Source organism: Neomonachus schauinslandi, chromosome 8, assembly GCF_002201575.2.
Source record: "Neomonachus schauinslandi chromosome 8, ASM220157v2, whole genome shotgun sequence".
Taxonomy (NCBI): Eukaryota; Metazoa; Chordata; class Mammalia; order Carnivora; family Phocidae; genus Neomonachus; species Neomonachus schauinslandi.
The window spans coordinates 35,707,177-35,727,976 of record NC_058410.1 but is presented as its reverse complement, the minus strand read 5'-3'; the positions used below and the strand labels follow the sequence as shown (position 1 = coordinate 35,727,976).

The 20,800-nt window shown below is 37.4% G+C and overlaps 1 protein-coding gene across 5 annotated transcripts in view; it reads right to left on the bottom strand.

The window, feature by feature from the left end:
- The window catches only part of PTPRK (protein tyrosine phosphatase receptor type K), a 553,659-nt gene that overhangs the window by 40,336 nt on the left and 492,523 nt on the right, over positions 1-20,800 (bottom strand). For 4 of the 5 annotated variants that reach the window (XM_044917510.1, XM_044917509.1, XM_044917507.1 and 1 more), the window contains one exon: positions 863-1,001. In XM_044917510.1, the coding sequence (XP_044773445.1) occupies positions 863-1,001 (139 nt within the window). The remainder of the gene's footprint in view (positions 1-862; positions 1,002-20,800) is intronic. The other variant, XM_044917508.1, reaches the window with a different exon arrangement.

Here is a 20,800-nt window from a genome sequence, read left to right as displayed (position 1 = left end):
ATTCGATATAATCATAAATTTTAAACACTTCTACACAAAAAGCTATTTTAGGACTGTACTCTGCATGTAAAGACTTGTTTAAAAGTCCTTCTAAACTGCAGTATAATCTAAAACATATGATTGGAAGGATAAGAGAGTTGTATCAGTTTCTAAGATAACGCTTTTTAGATAATGACATTTTATAGAATGGAAAGAAGTTCAAGTTATAAAGACTGTATACTTCAAAACGTTTTTCAACAGAGTATACTTTAATCTCCTGAGTAGAGTTCAGTTTCAATTCCTAGGTCTTAATATCTTCATAGAATTCCAGAAGATGGCGATATTGGTTGATATTGTATAAAAGACTAACGCTCAATTAAAAAAAAAAAAGACTCTTCATATTAATGTGCTGAAATATTTAGTCAGTGAATATTTAATATACAATTTCACAAAATAATATTTAGATTCTTCTCATATCTTACTTGTAGTCAACATTTAGAAAAATAGAGTAAGAGTACAAACTAATTCACAGACCATAATCCAAGTATCATAATAAATACTTTTGCCATTATTAGTAAATAACATTTCAAAATAAAAGATAAATGAATATCTCGTGTCTCTGCATTTGAGAAATTTAAATTCACACATTACTTTCAAAGTTAATTTGACAAAAAGTATATGTTTATATCCAAAATTAAACTGCAAAGAACCAATAGGAATTTATTTAAAAGTCAGGAGAAACAGACTCAGATGCTGGCAACACTGTCAAAATTCAATTCTTCTTGTTTGTTCTATTTCAAAAGAGCTCAAGGAAACAAAACAGTATTTGAAAACTAGTGACATAAATGGTAGGTGAATGGGACAGAACAAAATCAGGTCTTACCTTTTTTTTACAATTAGTATGACAACTAGGAGGAGGAGGATGAACACCAGAATTCCAGCACTAATTCCTGCTATTTTCACCACTCTGTCTGTCTGCTTGGCTGGGTCTGGAATCACTTCTGGTTCTTCTGTTGCTGCTGCTAAATGAATTTAAAAAATAAGTTACTGAAAGCAGCTAATTATCATAGAAATGAAAATTAGTCCCAGCCAAAAATTACTACCAAAAGAGAACTTGTTTATTTTATTTGAATATAAATAACCTAGATATATAAATACAAAAGCATGCTGAACTACAGCATAAGAGAGTTAGGGTAGAGATAAGGGGAAAGCCTTCTGAATAGGGATTTTGTCAACACATAAAAATAAAACAAAACCTAGTAAAGACTATCAGAGGGAATGGTGAACTATTTTTCTCCAAATGTCTGTAGAAGTCAGACACAAGATTTTTAGCCTAGAATATGGAAAGAGATGGTGTCAGATTTAGGGATTCATTTGTTTGCTGGCTCATTCAGCAAACACTTCTGAACTCAGGCACTTGGTGCTGTGCTTGGCCCTTCACGGTACTTGTCAATAACACTTGCCTGGGACACAAGAGATTAGGTTAAATAACTAGTGGAGGTGTCAGTTTATGATTTGATATATAAGATTTGAAAGGAATAGCTGGTTTGGAGGAAAAGAAAAAACAAATACATCAAGGAATATTTCACATTCTCTTCAAAAATAAAACCCAGATAATAAACTTGGGAAACAGAACTTTGAAAAGATAAAGTTGTGGGCGCCTGGGTGGCTCAGATGGTTAAGCGTCTGCCTTCAGCTCAGGTCATGATCCCAGGGTCCTGGGATCGAGTCCCGCATCAGGCTCTCTGCTCCTTGGGAGCCTGCTTCTCCCTCTGCCTCTCTCTCTCTGTCTCTCATGAATAAATAAATAAAAATCTTTAAAAAAAAAAAGATAAAGTTGTTTTATTATTATTTTAAAAATTCTTCCCCCCCCAAAAATTCTTTTTTTTGTTCCAATTTCTTTTTTATTTAATTTCTAGTTAGTTAACATATAGTGTAATATTGGTTTCAGGAGTAGAATTTAGTGGTTCATCACAAGTGCCCCCCCCCCCCGCCATTTTTAAAGTAGGCTCCACGCCCAGCATGGAGCCCAACATAGGCCTTGAACTCAAAACCCTGAGATCAAGACCTGAACTGAGACCAGGAGAAGGATGTTTAACTGACTGAGCCACCCAGATGCCCCACAAAAAGTTCCATCCTCTGCCCACCTCCCTCCAGCAACCCTGTTTGTTCTCTATAGTTAAGAGTCTCTTATGGTTTGCTTCCCTCTCTTTTTTCTCCCCTTCCCATATGTTCATCTGTTTTGTTTCTTAAATTCCACATATGAGTGAAATCATATGGTATTTATCTTTCTCTGACTTGGTTTGCTTACATAAAACACTCTAGCTCCATCCATGTCATTGCAAATGGCAAGATTTCATTCTTTTTGGTGGCTGAATAATATTCCATTGCATATATATACACACATCTTCTTTATCCATTCATTATACTTCTAACTGTCCTTCTTTCTCAAAGCCACCACCATCCCCCACATATACACACAATCAAAAGCATAAACCTTATTCGTCAATTTACAAGTTCCACTAACCCTCTGAAGATATTTTCCTTTTACCTTATTAACCTTGAAAACTGGCAAGAAAAGTATTATTTTACATTTTTGCAGATAGAAAAACTGAGGCACAGAGAGATAAGGGTAGATCATAAATTGCTCAAGAAGAGTAACAAATCTAACACACCTTCTATCTTCTAAAACAGCATTTCTCAATGTTTCCAGATCCATAGTCCCTCCTGTTAAGAATCTGGGTGAGAAGAGTATGGGTGAGTCCTAGGATTAGGCACATTTGGGAAACTGCCTTAAAGCATCCACCACAGTGTGAGGAGATGGTGGCCGAATGAACAAATGAGCCCCTAAATTGAGCCTCATACCTTTCTAATGGATAATTTACAAATTCCTTTTAAAAACTATTGTTCTATATTCAATTCTTTCTTCTTTAGCCTCTCTGTCTTGGCTTCCGAACCCCCTCCCCATGCTTTCACTCCAGGTTCTGCATATCTGCACATCTAAATATCTGCTCTACTTTCCCGACCTGCCACAGTTTCTCCCCAAAAGAGACGGACATAAGGTTACTAATTTTTAATTTTTCCAAGTAGGAAATTAAAAATAATGAATATATCTGATATCTGTATCATTTCATAAAATGGCAATTTAAAGTAAAACCAGTAGGAAACATAAGTTTGAAGAAAGTGCTAGAAGAAACAGTTTACTTTATAAAACAATTCACTATAACTGTCTTAATTTATCTTATTTCAATTGGATAGGACAAAACTTCCCCATGGGTCTGTATTTGGTAACTGTTATTCTCAAGTAGGAAGAGCAAGCCTTCAGCTTGTTTCTTCTGGTAAGCAAGGGAGTTTTCCTTTCTGACATGACACTTTCCATATATCTAGGCTTCAGGAAATTTCCAATCTCATTAATTATGAATAGAGGTAGTTCAATGTTTACCACATTTCAAACTATACATTACAGTTCAGTTCATCAAAGCATGTATTAAACATATTGGAGATCTCTTCTTTCCCAAGAACAATTTTAGAAATACATACACATCAGTGTGTATGAAAACATGTGGAATATATTTCAAAGTTGGATATAAAGCTAAAGAGAATATATGTTGTTTGTAATTCTCAATTGGATTGGTTTAAATAGTTCCTGCTTCAAATACGGAGACAGAATGTTTGATGTAGAAATCCCTAGAAAAAACTTAGTGGCATGCAACAAATCATCATTATTCATTAATTAATGCTTATTCTCAATAGGTTCTAGGTTATGCTTGGCTTTCCGAGAGTAACGATGATTGCTTTGTGATTTGACATATCTCACAGAATTAAATGTTTCTGAAACTCATTGGAAGATCAGTTCTTATTCAGTGAGGTAAGTATATGTTTAATATACATTTTTATTCAACAAAACATATAATTATGAGATACTTTTCTAAAGATATTATGCCATAAGTAGCATGTATCTCCTAAAAATTTTCAGAACTGCTAAGCCCACCAGACAAACTTCAGAATATACACAGGTGCAAATATAAACTCTGATCACGAAGTATGAACAGGCAGTCTTAAAATACTAGCTGGGTTTATAGTCAGAATGGCTAAAATTAACAAGTCAGAAAGCAAAAACAACAAATGTTGGCGAGGATGCAGAGAAAGGGGAACCCTCTTACACTGTTGGTGGGAATGCAAGCTGGTGCAGCCACTCTGGAAAACAGTATGGAGGTTCCTCAAAAAGTTGAAAATAGAGCTACCTTATGACCCAGCATTTGCACTACTGGGTATTTACCCCAAGATACAAATGTAGTGACCCGAAGGGGCACATGCACCCCAATGTTTATAGCAGCAATGTCCAAAATAGCCAACTATGGAAAGAGCCCAGATATCTATCTACAGATGAATGGATATAGAAGATGTGGTATATATACATATATATGGAGTAGTACTCAGCCATAAAAAAAATGAAATCTTGCCATTTGCAATGACATGGCATTATGCTAAATGAAATAAGTCAATCAGAGAAAGACAATTATCATGTGGTGATTCCATTCATATGTAGAATTTAAGAAACAAAACAGAGGAGCATAGGGGAAAGGAGGGAAAAATAAATCAAGACGAAATCAGAGAGGGAGACAAACCATAAGAGACTCTTAACTCTAGGAAACAAAATGAGGTTTGCTGGAGGGGTGGGAGGTGGGGGATGGGGTAACTGGGGGATGGGCATTAAGGAGGGCACGTGATGTGATGAGAACTGGGTGTTATATAAGACAGATGAATCACTGAACTTTACCTCCAAAACTAATAATACACTCTATGTTAATTAATTGAATTTAAATAAAATTTAAAAAAAGAAAAAATACTAGCTGGGTTTAATAATTAAATAACAAAACTGACATAAAGATGGTGGGTAAATAATTTCAAATTCAGATATTGAAGAATTTTCGTAAGTCTCATTAAATAATATAGATTTGCTGATGAATTAATCTAAACATATTTTCAGAAACAAAAAGCCAAATATAAAAGTCAATTTCTGACCAAAGGCACTGATAACCTTGCAAGTAAGTGTATTCAGGGTATAAAGTAATGAGACTTTTATAACCTATTACGTAAAACAGTGTTACTACTTTAAAGTCATAGTCTCTATGTCTTTGTTAAACACTGGACTTCAATTAATTTTTCCCAAATAGTTGAAGAAAAAAACACCAAGTTCATTCATTTGGGTTAAGTAAGGGTGCTTGTCTGTCATGATTACAACTCTTGTGCAGAGTTGTTCATCAAAGCTTCAACATCATTATTAAACTTGAGTACAGAAGGCTAATCAAATTCTCTAGGAACATACGATTTTGTGGCTGTTTTCCCTTGATTGTGAATCCTCCTTGAAGTCTTTAGCTGAGACATTTATTATTATTATTATTACTAATATTTTTTATTAAATGTCCACATAAATTTATTACTTTAGATACTTTTATCACACATATTTTTCTAAGTTCTTGGCCTACTAGAACCAAGGAACATAAATATCCTATTTAAAATCATTCAAGCTTAGAAGATTCATTAATGGAAACAGAGTAACCCCTAAGTGAGCATTTTCTATTTTCTTGAAAGAGAGCAGAAAGCTATTATAGTGACTGCACCTTTGAGCCCTGTTTATAATTTATGCACATACACAAAGGCGATGCAGAACACCTCTTTCGGAAATGCTTTCCTTTGCAATAAATCTTTACCTTTTTTTTATCTGTCAAAGAATATTTAAAGAGTCACCATTGTTCTGAAGCCAAAGGGAGCATAATTCTTTGGACAGTGAGAAAGAACTAAGGCAGTATTTCCTTTTAATTGAGCAAATTTATCTGTTGCTTTTTTTTTTTCTTGCAAAATAGTTAAAGTGACCTTATAAATTGTGTCCTTCTTTCTGCTATGTAAAAATAATTTACCTGAAAACTTAAGGTAAAAGATTTAGATTAAAAAAGTATACAAATACCACCAAAACACACAAATTTACTTAAATTTAAAAGCTGTGATCATATTCCATTTTCATGATGGATATTAGAGGTGGAAGCCTCTAAGTTCAATATATTAGGTGATCTCATAACAACTTTAGAGACACCATCATCCTGTAAATTTCACAAATTCTCCAGGTATTTCACTAGTGCTTTCTTTCCTTCTCAGTTGTAATTCTGAAAATTGTTTACACTCACTACCCAATCATTAATTTAAATGCTATACTCAGAGGGAGGAAGGTGGCAGAAGAGTAATGGACCTTAGTTTTGTCTGGTCCCTGGCATATTCAGCTAGATAGTTATCAAATCATTCTGAACACCTGTGAACTCAACCACAGATCTAAGAAAAGAATCACTGCGGCCACTTTTTGCAAGGTAGGAGGTGCAGAGAAGTGAATCTGAGGCGATATATCGGAAGATAAACTGCAGGGGGAGGGAGCCTCCATTAGCCAGCCATTGGAAAGTGATATAGCAGTGGAGCACAATATCAGAACTTTTAGAAGTCTGCTCCGGTAAGGGACGTCCCTGCCTGAAGGGCGTTCAGGTGGCTAGGTGGGGGCAGAACCCTAGGTGGGACAGTGTGGTCTCAGGATCCCGGGGGTCACAGGAAGACTGGGGGTGCCTGGATGTGGCAGAGTTCCCAGGTATTGGAGCAGGGAAGCCAACTGCAATCAGCGAGCCCAGGAGTGGGCTTTCAGCTCGGGGTTGCCATTAATCATGAACCATGGCATGGTTGGGTGAATGCCCTCTGAGGAGGGGCCCAGTAAGTGGCAGAACTAGGGCAAGACCCCCCTCCCTCCCTGGGAGGAATGGCACGGGTGCCCGCTGCAGGAGTCTATAGGGTTTGGAGACTTGAAATGGGGTTGTGTGCCTGAGGTAAAAATGCTCAGTCACAGGCTGGGTAATCATGGAGTGTGGATGGAGACAAGGGAGACAGGAATGACTGACTACTTTTCTGTGAGGGTGCACTGAGGAATGGGTTCCTGAGGTTTTTGGCTCTGGGGCTGGAGATCAGAGGCCGCCATTTTCATTCTTATCCTCTAAAGCAGCATGGGAAGACTTCAGGGAACAAAAGCCACCTACAGCAATCCTGAGAAGATTACTTAGCCTGGCCCCCTGGTAAAGTAAGGGTGGTTTAGTTCTGCCAGGGGCAACGACACCTGAGAATCAGTGCAACAGGCCCCTCCCCCAGAAAATCAGCAAGACTATCCAGCTAAGACCAAGTTTACTGATCACACAGAACTTCAAAACTCCAGCGCTGGGGAAAACAGTATACAGAATTCACGTTTTTTTCCCTCATGATTCTTTAGTCTTTCACTTTACATTCTATCCTTTCATTGTATTTAATTTTATTTCTGTATATATATAAGTTTTTCTTTCTCTACAATTTTTGGATCTAGTTTTCTAACAGACAGACCAAAATATACCCAGGATCTAGTGTATTACTCTGTTCCATTCACCTGTCTGATTATATTCTCCTTCTTTTGTATTTTTTTATTTTTGGTTTTGGGTTTCTTCTGATTTGTTTCCTGTATATTTCTCTGGGGTCCTTGTTGCTATTTTAGTATTTTGTGCTCTCATTCATCCTCTTTCTTCTCTGGATACAATGATAAGACAGAAACACTCATCTCAAAAAAGAGAACAAGAGGCAGTACCAACTGCCAGGGACCTAATCAATATGGACATTAGTAAGATGTCGGAACTAGAGTTCAGAATAATGATTATAAAGATACTAGCTGGACTTGAAAGAAACATAGAAGACACTAGAGAATCCCTTTCTGGAGAAATAAAAGAACTAAAATCTAATCAGGTCAAAATCAAAAAGGCTATTAATGAGATGCAATAAAAAATGGAGGCTCTAACTGCTAGGATAAATGAGGCAGTAGAGAGAATTAGTGATATAGAAGACCAAATGATGGAGAATGAAGAAGCTGAGAAAAGAGAGATAAACAACTACTGGGTCACCAGGGGAGAATTCGAGAGATAAGTGATACCATAAAGTGAAACAATATTAGGATAATTGGGATCCCAGAAGAAGAAAGAGAGAGAGGGGCAAAAGGTATATTAAGCAAATTATAGCTGAGAACGTCCCTAGTCTGGGGAAGGAAACAGGCATTCAAGTCCAGGAGGCAAAGAGAACCCTTCTCAAAATCAATAAAAATAGGTCAACACCTCGACATATAATAGTGAAGCTTATAAATTTCAGAGAAAATCCTGAAAGCAGCTCGGGACAAGAGGTCCTTAAGCTAGAAGGGTAGAAACATTAGACTGGCAGCAGACCTACCCACAGAGAATTGGCAAGCCATAAAGGACTTGCATATATATTCAGGGTGCTAAATGAGAAAAATATGCATCCAAGAATACTTTATCCAGCAAGGTTGTCATTCAAAATAGAAGGAGAGATAAAGAGCTTCCAGAACAAACAGAAACTAAAGGAATTCATGAACACTAAACCAGCTCTGCAAGAAATATTAAAGAGTATACTTTAAATGAAGAGAGCCCAAAAGGAACATAGACCAGGAAGGAACAGAAACAGTATACAGAAACAATTACTTTATAGGTAATACAATGGCACTAAATTCATATCTTTCAATAGTTACTCTGAATGTAAATGGGCTAAATGCCCCAATCAAAAGACACAGGGTATCAGATTGGATTAAAAAAAGCAAGATCCATCGATATGCTGTCTACAAGAGACTCATTTTAGATCCAAAGACACCTCCAAACTGAAAGTGAGAGAGTGGAAAACCATTTATCATGCTAATGGACATCAAAAGAAAGCTGGGGTAGCAATCTTTATATCAGATAAATTAGATTTTAAACCAAAGACTGTAATAAAAGATGAGGAAGGACACCATATCATAATTAAAGGGTTGATCCAACAAGAAGATCTAACAATTGTAAATATTTGTGCCCCTAACATGGGAGCAGCCAATTATCTAAACCAATTAATAACAAATTTAAACACACTGATAATAATATAATACTTGTAGGGGACTTTAACACCCCATTCACTGCAATGGACAGAGCATCTAAGCAGAAGATCAACAAAGAAACACGGGCTTTGAATGACACACTGGACCATATGGACTTCAATAGATATATTCAGAGCATTCCATCCTAAAGCAACAGAATACACATTCTTCTCGAGTGCATATGGAACATTCTCCAGAATAGATCACATCCTGGGTCACAAATCGGGTCTCAACCGGTACCAAAAGATTGGGATCAATCCCTGAATATTTTCAGAGCACAATGCTTTGAAACTTGAACTCAATCACAAGGGGAAATATGGAAAGAACTCAAATACATGGAGGCTAAAAAGCATCCTACTAAAGAATGAAATACAAATCAAAACCACAATGAGATACCACCTCACACTGGTCAGAATGGCTAAAATTAACAAGTCAGGAAGCAACAAATGTTGGCGAGGATGCAGAGAAAGGGGAACCCTCTTACACTGTTGGTGGGAATGCAAGCTGGTACAGCCACTCTGGAAAACAGTATGGAGGTTCCTCAAAAAGTTGAAAATAGAGCTACCCTACGACCCAGCGATTGCACTACTGGGTATTTACCCCAAAGGTACAAATGTGATCTGAAGGGGCACCTGTACCCCAATGTTTACAGCAGCAATGTCCATATAGCCAAACTATGGAAAAAGCCCAGATGTCCATCGACAGATGAATGGATAAAGAGGATGTGGTGTGTGTGTGTGTGTGTGTGTGTGTGTGTGTGTGTGTGTACAGTACAGGATGGAATACTACTCAGCCATCAAAAAAAAAATGAAATCTTGCCATTTGCAATAACGTGGATGGAACTAGAGGGTATTATGTTAAGCGAAATAAATCAATCAAAGGAAGACAATTATCATATGATTTCACTCATGTGGAATTTAAGAAACAAAACAGAGGAGCATAGGGGAAGGGAGGAAAATAATAAATCAAGACGAAATCAGAGAGGGAGACAAACCATAAGAGACTCTTAACTCTAGGAAACAAAATGAGGATTGCTGGCGGGGAGAGGGGTGAGAGGATGGGGTAACTGGGTGATGGACATTAAGGAGGGCACGTGATGTGATGAGAACTGGGTGTTACGTAAGACTGATGAATCAATGAACTTTACTTCTGAAACTAATAATACTCTATATGTTTATTAATTGAATTTAAATTAAAAAATGAGAAAAAAATAAATGCTATAATCAAGCTTATGTCTCACAATGTCACCAAGCCACCATCACCAATGTCGCTAATGACTTACTAGTTACTGAGTTCAACGTACATTTTTCTCATCGTATGTGACCTCTTGATAGCATGCGACATTGCTCTCTCTCCTTTCTTGCTCATCTCCCAGTTTTCTTATGACCTTGGCCTCTCCTTTCCTGATCTCCTTTGTGAGCCCCTCTTTGCTTCCCTTAAAAATAGGTGCTGCTTTGAGTTCCTCGGGGAAGTGGGCCTCTTGACCCTTTCTGGCTTGGTGATTTCATCTACTTCCATCACTTCAGGTGCCATCCATGCTGATTGCTCCCAAATCAATGTATCTCTAATGATGGGTCAGGCCTCCAAGCTGAGCTCCTGACCCATGTAGTCATCTGGTTCTTGTTAAATGCCTTCACTTCAATTAAGACAGTTACCTTAGACACAACAAACCCATTCTGAATTCAGTCTCCTCCCCATACCATTCTCTTCTCCAATGAACCCCCTTTCAGTATATGGCACAACTATCCACACTGGTGTTCAAGCCAAAAACCTGGACAAAATTCTTGAATCTTCATTTCCAAGATCAACACATATTTGTCAACCAAACTGGGATGCTTTTGAAAGTCAAAGGGGATACTTTTAATAATTATGATAGGACAAAAGGCAAAAACTGGAGTTGTTCTGGGCAAGCAGGACAGATGACTGATTACTACACTTTTCTTTCTCATACAATTAGTTAGAGCACTACTACTTCCTAAATATCTCTTGTGCCTACTTTTCCCATCTCTGCTGCTACTACCTTAAGTCAGGTCAACATCGTATCTCATCCAGTTTACACAGCAGTCACGCATTTTATCTCCCCGACTGCACTCTGCCTGTTCCACATCAACCCACAGTGTAGCACATAGTGCATCTGTGACGTCAATGGTATCATCTCACTCCACTGATGAGAACCTGCCAATGGCTTCCCACTCCTGTTAAGACAAAGCCCATGAAAGCAGGAACCACGTTTATTTTGCTTAGCATTGCATTTCTAGTAGGACCTGGAAAGGAGCAACAGTACAAAAATACTGGCTGAGTAAGTAAAAGAAGAACAGTAAGGCTGCTTGTGGTAGATTATATGGACCCACAGAAAATCACTTGTCTTCTTAAAAAAACACAAGGATAGATTTTATCAGATATGCATACCTTGTTTTGGATGTTGGCATATGCTTCTGAATTGTCTCTAGAAATTTCTAACCCCTCTGCTAGCCACTTTACACAAAGTTAACTGTTTCTACCATCTGCCACCGTCTACCACCAAACCAAAGTGTAGGGAAATTCCAGAGTCATGGAAAGTACTAGAAACTTGGTATCAGTAAAGCCCTATTTTAACTCTCAGATCCTTCTTTTATTCGTTGTGTGACAATGAGCAAGTTGGCATCCCTGAGCTAATATTAATCTATAAAATAAAAATAACAGTGGCTATATTAGATAGCTTTTAGGAGTATCAAGTGACATAATGATGGGAAAAGTTCCTATAAAGTGTGGAACACTGGTTACTAATAGTAGTAATGGAGGTCCTGCCGCCCTGGCTGGAGATGGCCCAGACATCAGCCCGTTGGGTCCATCACACAAACATTAAAAAATGTGAAGAGGGGAACTGACAGTACTAGAAAACAGTTTTTAAAAAATCTTAACAGTCTATTGTATAAATATATAATGGTGAGTTTTGTAAAGTACATGTTACTAATTAAATAGTCTGCCACAGTGGACGTCTCAGCCTTACGGGCATCTTGAAGCTTGCATTATTTAACTCAGTGATTCTTTGAAGTCCTGTTGTTTCATCATGTCATATGATCTTAGGAAACCTGTCCAGTCTCAGATGGTTGGCAATAAAAAACCAGGTCTACATGACATCTTCTTGTCATTTTTGATTCTCTAATTTTCTTAAATTTTAAAACCACAGTTTAAGTTTTACATAAAATCCTGAAGAAATGATAGAAATGCTTTTTTAAAAAGCAATAAAATAAGCATCACGTTTTAGGAATGTACTTGAAGGTTAAAAAACATGTTCAATAATTTTTGCTTCACAGCAACTTAATGAAGGTCAAATATTTTACATATGAATTTTTCATTAAGCTTTCCATTCAGTTAAATTTATTCAACTGGGTAAAATATAGCCTTAATGTATTCTCTTACTTCTTAAACATGGTTAAGTCTATCTTCTGAGTTATGTCTGCAGTCTGTCCTTAATTCTCCATTCCATTTTTTCAGTGCCTTACACAAGACCCACCCGTTTTGCCTTTTCACGAAGCCTTTCTGCTTCCCTTATAGGCCTCCTCAGATTTATCCTTCTATTGCCACAAGAATGAGTTTTCTAAAATGCAAATGTGATTAAATGACTTTTTTAACTGCTTCCCATGGAAGAGGAAAGGCAGAAGTTCTGGGTACGACATAGAAAGCCTTTAAAAACTAGGCTCTAATCAACCTTTTCTTTTCTTTTTTAAAAATTTTTTTATTTATTTGCGAGAGAGAGAATGAGAGACAGAGAGCATGAGAGGGAGGAGGGTCAGAGGAAGAAGCAGACTCCCTGCTGAGCAGGGAGCCCGATGCGGGACTCGATCCCGGGACTCCAGGATCATGACCTGAGCCAAAGGCAGTCGCTTAACCAACCGAGCCACCCAGGTGCCCACTAATCAACCTTTTCAATCTCATCTACTGACAACTGCTTTAGGCTGTCCCATACCCTAATCATACAAAAGCATCAGCCCTTCCCCAAATACTCCTCCATCTATTTCAGGGTTTGGCAAACTGTGGCCCCCCTGGGTTGTATCCAGCGATTTGGACTGCAACTATTATATGCTAGCAAATATTCGGCTTTACAAGATAATGCTAAATCATGACCCATTTCTATACCCACCAGCAGTGTATGTAAACTCCATTTAAATTATTCGTATTACCAGACTTCATGATTTTTAGCAATTTAGTGGTAGAGAGTGACATCTAATATGCATTTGATTATTGAAATTCTTTTGAAAAAAAAAGAAATTATCTTTTAAGATACTTATTTGAAATATTTATACCTATTTCTTCTCTGAAATGTGTGGTGCAAAACTTTGGCTCATTTTTTTTTTTTTGTATTTAGTTTTCATCTTTTTCTTATTAATTTACAGAAAATATTTTTTGTAAGGATACGAATCTTTTGTCAGTTATATGTTACACATACCTTCTATTGGGTGGCTTTCCTTTCACTTTATTTATGATAGCCTGATGAATAGTGGTTCTCAATTTTAATAAAGTCATATATATTAATCATTTATTTGAATTCATAAAAACAATCTCTTTCTCTAAAAGTTTTAAAACTATGCATTTCATACTTAATCCTGGATCCATCTGAAATTGCTTTCTGAATATGACATACACTAGGAAGACATTTCAGATCTAACCCCCCACCCCTCCCAAATAAATATCCATAGTTATCTGTGGACAATTTTTGAATTGATCCAATGATCTACAAAACCACTTCTGTCCTATATTCTAATTACATAAATGCATTAATTCAGATTCCAGATTTTCCATTATTTTGTAAGAGGCAATATATTTATTCTGTGCTGATATGATATGGTTTTAATTACCACAGCTTTATAATATGTTAAATGATAGGCATGTTCCCATGCCTAGTCCTCTTCTTGAGCATCTTGGCTTGTCTTTACACTTTGCTGTAACTTCTTTGGATTAAAGTTCAGCTGATAAATTATCTTTTCACTTCTGTCAAAGCTGCCATGTAGTCCATCCAAAGAGTTTTTAAAATTCAAACAATTGTGCTTTTGCTTCCTGAAAGTTCCATTTGGTTCTTTGCAAATTGTTCTTTGTTTAGTCAACTCCTAATAGCTTTTTGCTAAACTTTATGATCTGCACTTTGTATCTCTGAGTATTTTATACACAGCTCTTTTGTATTCTGAATGGGACAATCACAATCTCTGTAGTCCTTTGGGGATGTAGATCTGTTGTTTCTGCTAACACTCACAGTGAATTACTTTCAGGAATGCTTGGTGACCTTTGGTTGTGAGTTAATTGCTTTATGTTAGTCTGTGGGAATCCTGCAGGCCTAAATTGATCATGCTTTCATCTACAAAAGAGCCTGCATCACCTTCTGCCAGTAACCATGAGGTACCCCAGGAGTCAGACCACCTCTGCACTCCTCAAGAGTATCAGCTCTATATGAGAGTTCCAGGCTAGGCAACCCTCTTATTACCAGCCTAAGCACCTGAGTTTCAGGGACAATATAGCTTCAGCATCCCTTCAGGGACTACCAACTTTTCCTTCTGCCTTTTGTTCACTATTTTTACCTCCATTCATCTACTTTTTTTCGGGGTGGGGGAGAGGCAGAATAGTGAGTCCTTAGAGACCTCCCCTAGGTACTGCGAGCCTGGTAACGTACCTAAAGGCGTGTCCAATCTGGGTAGGATTGCTCTGCAGACATCCTCAGAGCACCTAATCTGCCAGGTTCCCAAAAATGGAAGTCAGATCATGGGATTTTATGTTTTTATTTTAGAGCTCATTCAAGATCTTAATCCTTAACTACTCTCTCATCTCTAAAACAACAGTTAATTATTTGCCCATAACCCACACATAAAATTGGGTTGCCAATATTTTTCAATAAATCTGCAATACATGCTAGATTATAAGCTAATTGAGGGCAGATATAATCTCCTTCATCTCTTATGTCCAATGATTCACAGTGACCAACAGTTTAGTCTAACGAATGAACAACAAAAAATGTTCATTGTTTGTCAAAGAGTACCACCTACATAAAAGCATATATCATGTAGCATAAAAGCACGTTTAAAGTTTTAACATTTTTGAAACAAATACATTACCGCTAAGGTGAAATGAATTAATTTATGAAATCTATAATCGTGGTTAAAAAAAAAACTGTTCTACATAGCAGAAATTGCTAAGGAACTTCAACATCTGGAAAAGATACTGATAAGGAACACTCTAATCAGGTGGCATTAAATATTTTTGTTATAACAAAGCCGCTGATCTGGGTTGGAGTTCCATCTCTGCCACTTACTAGTTTGGGGACCTTATATAAGCTACTTAACCACTGTGTTCCTTCATTTTCTTATTGGTACAAGAGAAATGATAAAGATACATACCTTCTAGGCTGACGGAAAGACTAAACATATTAAAATACATAAAATACTTAGGATAATACCTGGGTACCTAATAAGGCCTCAGTAAGGGTTAGGGTAAAAATAATCAAATTTAGGGGTGCCTGGGTGGCTCAGATGGTTAAGCGTCTGCCTTCGGCTCAGGTCATGATCCCGGGGTCCTGGGATCGAGTCCCGCATCAGGCTCCCTGCTAGGCGGGGAGCCTGCTTCTCCCTCTGCCTCTGCCTCTCTCTCTCTCTCTGACTCTCATGAATAAATAAATAAAAAACATTAAAAAAAATAATCAAATTTAGATAAAATCCCCTTTTTCCAAATCTAAATTTCTGAACCATAATTAATATGAGTTCAAATAAACAGCAAATGGATAGAAGTCTAATTTCTAAAAATACAGAGGTATTAATGTTAGCATTCATCATTTATCACATATTTGTTGAATACCTCGGGGGTAAAAAGATTGTACTAGGCTAAAAGCCAGAAAGATGAACACATGCTCCTCCTTCAGAGCATGTATAATCTAGAAGCGCAGCCTAGTACTTATATAATCGTACTTAGTAGCAGAATATGGCAAGTACTAAGGAGGCACAAGCAGGACTCATACACGGGGAGATGAAATCGCATTTAGTTGGCTGACATCCTAAAACGCTTCTTAGAATCATTCAACATCAAAGTCCAACTCTGATTTTTAGATAAAAAACTCAGAGCAAGCACACACCTTTTTCATGGTCATGGTATTAGTTACTGACAATAAAAATATAGCCCATGCTTCCTGACCCCCATCTGGCACTTTCACTTGGGAGCATTGTGGTCAGCCAGCAACTTAGGAATATTTTTTACCACTGTCTTCTCAGAGAGAAAGATGCCAGAGAGGTATCACCCTCAATCACTACTTAACAAAAAGAAACAAAGTTGGAGAGACAGAAATACAAATAAATTGGTAGTTAGATCAAACTTTTCCTATAAAAATGCAGACATGGGTAGGTGGATGGATGGATGGAATCTGGGAGTGTTCTTAGAGGAAGTTATAAGGGCTTTTTAAAAAAAGAAAATATAAACTCCATGACCCATCTCAAATCCATGAAGAAGGCATGGGTTTCGTTCCTTTCACCAATAAATAAATTATTTCTTGTTCCTGGCATGTTCCCCGTCCATTTCTAGGCTCTGAATAATCGTCACTGAATAAGACAGAGAATATCTCTGCTCTCATGCAGTTTGCATCCTTGTGTTGTGAAGCAGATGATACATAAGTAAACAAGCACCTGACAGTAAGAAGTTCTGTGCCAAAAATTAAAGTAGGGAATGAGACAGAGCAGCACAGTGACCTCTTCAGGTCTGAAGGTGAGGGAAGACCTCTCTGAAGAAAACATGGAGGTGGATGGTGTGGCTTTTTACTGAGACGACGAAGCCTGCAGCATATCTATAGCAAATGCTTTGAGTGCCTATGTACTAGGCATTAAAGTGAGTTCAGAAATTATGAAGATGTCTAGTTGATTAAAAAAAAAAAGCTTTTTGAAAGTAATAAAGGGGTAATAAAGGAGATCAGAGAATAACAGTAGAGTAGTAAGGGGCCCTGGCTGGTTCACTTGGTAGAGCATGTGACTCTTGATCTTGGGGTTGTGAGTTCAAGCCCCATGTGGGGTGTAAAGATTACTTTAAATAAAAAACACAATAAAGCAGTAAAAATTAACTTGGGGAAGTAAAAAAAAAAAAAGACAAATAATAGAATGCCATAACCCTGGCCCACATTTATACCAAAGGTATAGGAAAGGGAAACTGTAAAGGATGAGGAATTAGATTTTCCATATAGTGATTAGTACATGTGGGACATCCAAACAGTAACGACCTATTAAGACTAAAATAGGCTGAGCTGAGGATTACTGAAAAGTCAAAGGAGTAAGTTACAACTAATGATGTTGGAGTACATATCCCCATATGGTGTTTACAGCAAAGTAGTCAATGGGACAACAAAATTTGAACCTTAAAGTAAGATGTTTACAAAATGATAAATATGGGTATCTGGAGATGTTAGGTAAAAAAAAAGCTTCATGATGTCAGTGATTTTTTTTTTCTCCTATAAACTACAGGATCAGAAAAGTCTCTTCTTCAGGGAAAAATTTGTAATAATAAAATCCAGGCAGTGCATGTAATTAAAAGGCAAATAAATGCACTTGACATTTTTGTTAGCACAGAACTCAGAATGCCAGATCTAGGCCAGTCATCCAAACATGCCATTCAAAGCACAAACTGGAAAAAAATATACTCATTTGAATGTAATATAATTTGAAATATTAGAGAAAGAAATAGAAACCAAACAAAACCTTTAATAGTGCTCACGTTAGAAGGACGTGGTGTGATCTAAAATAATAAGTATGATTTACCTTTTAACCTATTTATACTTTCCTTATTTGTAAAATGAGGGGTTAAAATTAGCTGCTTTTGGGGCTGCTTTTAGTTATGAATTCTACTTTCATTTTCAGCAGGTCATTTTCCACCAAGGCCTGGGTAATTAATTAATCTGGCATATCTCAGGAGAACACACACATGGTTTAAATCATATTAATAGAGGTTGCACTGCAATTTTCACAGGTGTTTATTTACTAAATTAAAGATTGCCTTAATATTGCACAGAGGAGCCAGATTAAAAAATGATTTTATTTGAGTTCCAGCTTTTCCAGGATAATTTAGTTTAAAGTCTAAATTATTAATAAATGTTTTAGAATTTGAGATTGGGTTTTTAATCCTAAAATATCTTTTGGCCTTGAGTGAAGAGACAGCAGCCACATTTTTTAAATGGTTCTTGATAGTCTAAAATGATCTGAGCGTGGACTACATTTCACAATTTCCACTAATCAAAACATCTAGCAAACACTTACATCCAAGACACCTTAAACGACTACATTTTTTCTACTTTTAGATAATGAACTTTTTTTTTTTTTGAACAGCCAAAGCCCTTCCCTTGTCTAAATAGGTCCCTTTCGGTAAGAAATTTCAATCTGTTCAGTGAGCCTTTCCCACTCCTTCAATCTCACCTGCCTCTTCTGATATTCCTATGCACTTATTGGTCCTATTTCTTACCTGTGCTTTAAATCATGGCCTAAAAAAGGCAGGCTGGAGTTTTCGGAGGAGCAAGGCTTTTTGAGGTCACCATTCACTGATTATATGGACTTGGGGAAGTTACATAACATCTTTGAATCTCAAGTTTATCTATAAAATGGGCAATAATATTCTTCCATACCTATTCTAAGTATTAAATGAGATAATCTTAAAGAAAGCTCCTAAAGGTTTCCTGTATTTTCCCTAGCTTTCTTCTTTGTGAGCCTACACCAGCACCTACACTCTCCACCATGGCTAGGGATTTGGGAAATATCTGACCTCCTAATTCCTCACTTACATTAGTGATTTAACCACCAACAATCTGCATGCTGCTCTTCGGGAAACAGTTTCACAGTATAAATGGAAATAGGCTACTTAATCTTTTGCCCATTATTCCAAAAGCTAAGTCATTGGTATAAATTCATTCTCACAAGAAGAATTCCCATCACTGGAGCCTTTCGCTCTCCCATACTCTGAACAGTATCTTCTCTTCCTTCATCCCTGCTTCATCTTCTACTGCAACCAATTTTTAAACTGGGTTTTTTTGCCTTTTTGCCATCCCAACTTTTGGCCCCTTTTCTTCCCTTAAAAGCTAATTCTCAGCAGCCTTCAAACAAGTGTCTTCATTTTCCTTTGACCTTTGGTGTATTTACTTTTTCAATTACCTTCAAACTCACTGAATGTACTGTTCATTTACTTCTCCCACTTACCGCTTTGAATTCCTTACAGCTGGTTTCTAAGCGCCTCACTCCAAATGAGTCCTGCTACCATCAAGGACTTCTAACTGATGGAGAGACAGACAAACCTGTATATGTTCTGAAGAGATCTCTGAGGATCTCTGAGATTCTGTCCCCCATCTGTCCTACCAGGTCACACAGGCTGGCTTCCAGTCCTCAGTATTCTCTGGAAGACTTACCTTTCTTGGACAGTGCTGATCAATGCTTTTCCATTAGCTTCTGTGTGAACTTGGTCTTTTCATGGACTTCACTAAGCCTTAGATTTTATGAGCATATTTCTTTTCTAATCCGTCCCCCACACCTAATAGGTTTTCCTATTTGGGGAGTATAGAAAACCAAGCTTTTTCAAAGAAAATTGTGCTCTTTTACAAAGTTGACACGTACTTGGTAGATTAGGCGTGGAATCCTGCCCTCATCTTAACTACTTGACATCATTGCATTAACGAACATGCTCTGACACAGAGATGAAAAACTTGTATTATAAAATCCTATCCTCTACATAATTTTCTGTGTTAAAAATATTGAACTTCTCCTTCCTGTAGTGAATGGAGTAGTGGTATCTGCAGAAGCAAGGAAAAAGAAGAGGCAAGGCAAAGACTGAAATCTGGAAAATCAAGTATAATTTAAGTAAAAGATCTGTAAGATATTCAATACATTAATAATGTCATGTGTTGGGGCACCTGGGTGGCTCAGTCGGTTGAGCATCCCCAACTCCTGGTTTTGGCTCAGGTCATGGTCTCATGCATCATGGTATCAAGCCTTGTGTCTGGCTCTGCGCTCAGTGGGGAGTCTGCTTGGGGATTCTCTCCCTCTACCCCTCCTCCGAGCATGCTCTCAAATGAATAAATGTCATATGTGCATATTAACAATTACTCCAAAATTCTTAGCTGAAGACTGATTTCTAACTACGTTGACCAAAAACAAGCTGAAGTTACAAGTGAAGAATCAGGTGAAATCATAGGATCTACTTTTTTTTTAAAGTTTTTATTTAAATTCCAGTTAGTGAACATACAGTGTAATATTAGTTTCAGGTGTACAATATAGTGACTCCACACTTCCCTACAACACTCGGTGCTCATCACAGCAAGTTCACTCCTTCATCCCCATCACCTCTTTAACCCATCCCCCCCCCTTTTAGCAACAAAATAATTCCTTCACTTTTGCAACAAAATAATTCCTTCAATTCTGCAAGGATAAAGATTAGCCTTTCTTCTAATTCTTTCATTTCCTTTTCTAACCTTTTTTTCATTTCCTCTAGTTTATGTTCACTGTGTTTGTTCGATCACCTTTCCATCTCATATTATCGATGAGATGTCTCCAAACAGTCCACTTGTGTCTGCAGGACACAAGGCTCTCCACAGTCACCTGCACAGCCATGTTACCTCTGTGGTTTCAAGCTGCATTTATAGGGGTGGTGGATGAACTGGCAAAATTCCACCCACCACTATTTCATCAGAAGTGGACCCAAAGTCAGAGAAACTCCATCCAAATTGGCACATGAAGGCTGGCCCTGTCTCTCTCTGATAGCGAAATGAATGGGCATTGACAAAGGGTGTGAATTCTCCTGTGAACAGGCAGGTCTCAGGTGATGAGAACAGAGCCCACTGGTTGTTGTTGTTGTTGTTGTTATTGTTGTTTTTTTGGTCGATTG